Source organism: Vombatus ursinus, unplaced genomic scaffold (assembly GCF_900497805.2).
Source record: "Vombatus ursinus unplaced genomic scaffold, bare-nosed wombat genome assembly UNPS02003292.1, whole genome shotgun sequence".
Taxonomy (NCBI): Eukaryota; Metazoa; Chordata; class Mammalia; order Diprotodontia; family Vombatidae; genus Vombatus; species Vombatus ursinus.
Window position 1 is genome coordinate 9,807,554 of NW_020943070.1, and position 2,348 is coordinate 9,809,901.

Below are 2,348 nucleotides of genomic sequence, written 5' to 3' on the forward strand. Positions count from 1 at the left end.
TGATGTCATCAGTGCAGGTCCTTCCCGGGGCAATAGCAACCCTACCTTGACTGGGGAGAATGGCTTAAGAATTGCTGAGTCAGGGAAATTCCCTACCTGGTGATCAAACTGGAGATGACTTAGCCGAATGTAAGCTCCTTCAGGGCAGGGACTGGTTTTGGTCTCAGGTTTCTACCTTCATAGCCAAGCACAACGCCTGGCATGCTGTAGGTGTTTAATAAATGCTTATTGGCAGACTGTTGAATTAATGCATCAGTGAGCCTTTTGGAATGTAGCTGGGGCAGGGGGATTAGTTATTGAATGAGACACTCCATCCGTTATGGGATCACGATTCAATCCCAGCCCACGACCCCGTATCATTATTTCCTCCCAACCTTAGTTGCCTTAGTCCCAGAAAGACCTATACACGTGGAGTTCCCCTAGAATCCATATGGCATCCACTAATGCTCTTTGTGCCCCAGAGAACAAAAGGGGAGAGGCTGAGTGAGCCCAGATCAGCTGGGCTCTCTGTAGCACGCATCTGCGAGGCACATGCATAGACAGATACGATACGCACCAAAGCTGGGAGCGCTATGCAAAGTCATGTCTCGGATCACCCGGGTGCCAAAGCAGGACCACATCAGAAGGAACTGCTGAGCAACCTTCTTCAAGGAACCTGGTCTCTTGGCAGCTACCTGTGGGAAAACAAGTGATTTTTAATATGAGCAGAACCACAGATGGCCTTTTTCATGTCTGGGGCAAGTCTGGAAATAAAAAAACCTTCAAATCAACTATTGAAACTGAATTCATCTTGGTTATGGTCGGGGCAAGGGGAGGAAGCAGGGAACCTGGGACACATGAAAGTCATTCCACCATGGGGAAACAGCTTTGGGGTCCAACTGCATTGGGGATCTACCCATCTGGTAGCCTCATATTTTAATTATTCTTACTAACCAGGTGCTGCTGAAAGTATTTTCTCAATTTTGACACTCTTGGACAAAGCCCCAGCCACCATGCCCTTGTTACAGTGATGAACATAGATGTGCTTTAAATATCCCTACAGGTTATTAATATATATATATGTTTAGACATACAATATATAAATATAACATAAAAAAGATAAATACAAATCCACAGACTACCTCCAATTGCAGAGCACTATTGTTTTGTTCATTTATGGTGTAAGTTTGGGGTCAATTTCCGGGTGGTATCCTGGTAGCCCAAGCCTCGCCTCTGGCTTACCAACCTTCACAACGCATCGGTCCACCATGGTGTCCAGCCACTCGATGTAGGACTCAATGGGCGACTGTTCTTCTAGGAGATGGTCAAATTCTTGATACACTGTCATTTAAGAACCCAAAGTCAGAACTGATGGGCCAAGTGGCAGCCTAGAGTTTACTATTCAAAACCCATCACAGTTCCAAAGTAATAAATAAATCTGCTGCCACCCTCATCCCTTCTTCTGAGCCCAACCTCAAATAAGAATCAGGTGATAGAAATGCTTCTGAATCGCCCCCGTGGAGGACCATGGGATTTTAGAGCCCGAAGGCATCTTAGAGATCAATTCACTCTGTGCTCCTCATTTTTACAAAGGAGGAAATTCAAATCAAGCAAAAGACCGTGAAGCAAACTGCAGATCCAAGCAAAGCATAAATTCTGAGTAGGCTGGACAGCGGCCAGGCTAGATACTTAAAATAATGATAATGAGGAGATCTGCTGGGTCCTCAGAATTGGGCTTTGGACAGATTCAAAGCCAACTCGAAGTATGGTTCTCTCCCCAAGAGGCCACCAGGCTGCCTCTCAGTTTCTACCCTCTAATATCAGGCTTTTTCATAAAAGGATTTAGTCGTTACAGATCACAACTGAAGAAGAAGCCTGAGTGGATAGAGCACCAGCCCTGGAGTCAGGAGGACCTGAATTCAAATCCAGTCTCAGACTAGACATGTGACACTTACTAACTGTGTGACCCTAAGCAAGTCACTTAACCCCAATTGTGAAGAAGGAGAAGGAGAAGGAGAAGGAGAGGTAGAAGGAGAAGGCTGGTAACAGAAGACACTAAAAATTCTTATATAATCCTTTGTTTGAGTTTTTTAAAAATTTCTTTCATTTTAAAGAGCAACATAATTTATTATACTTTGACTGGTAACTGGAAAGTTCATTAAAGAACCATAGAATCAGAGCTGGAAGGTCTAGAAAGGTCATCTAGTCCAATGTCCTCATTTTTAAAAAAAAATTCCCCCCCAAAATTTTTTTTAAAAAAATTCCTAATTATCAAACATTTTTCCCTTCCTCCCAGCTCCCTCACACCACTAGAAAAAAGAAAAGGAAAGGAAAAAGGAAAGGAAAGGAAAAAGGAAAGGAAAGGAAAA

General features: G+C 43.6%; 1 protein-coding gene across 1 annotated transcript in view; it reads right to left on the reverse strand.

Annotated features, from left to right (window-relative positions):
* The window catches only part of RFX4 (regulatory factor X4), a 127,148-nt gene that overhangs the window by 26,022 nt on the left and 98,778 nt on the right, over positions 1-2,348 (reverse strand). Inside the window, exons 12-13 of the mRNA XM_027874158.1 lie at positions 1,226-1,320; positions 557-674 (exon numbers count right to left, since the gene is read on the reverse strand). Coding sequence (XP_027729959.1) covers positions 557-674; positions 1,226-1,320 — 213 coding nt within the window. The remainder of the gene's footprint in view (positions 1-556; positions 675-1,225; positions 1,321-2,348) is intronic.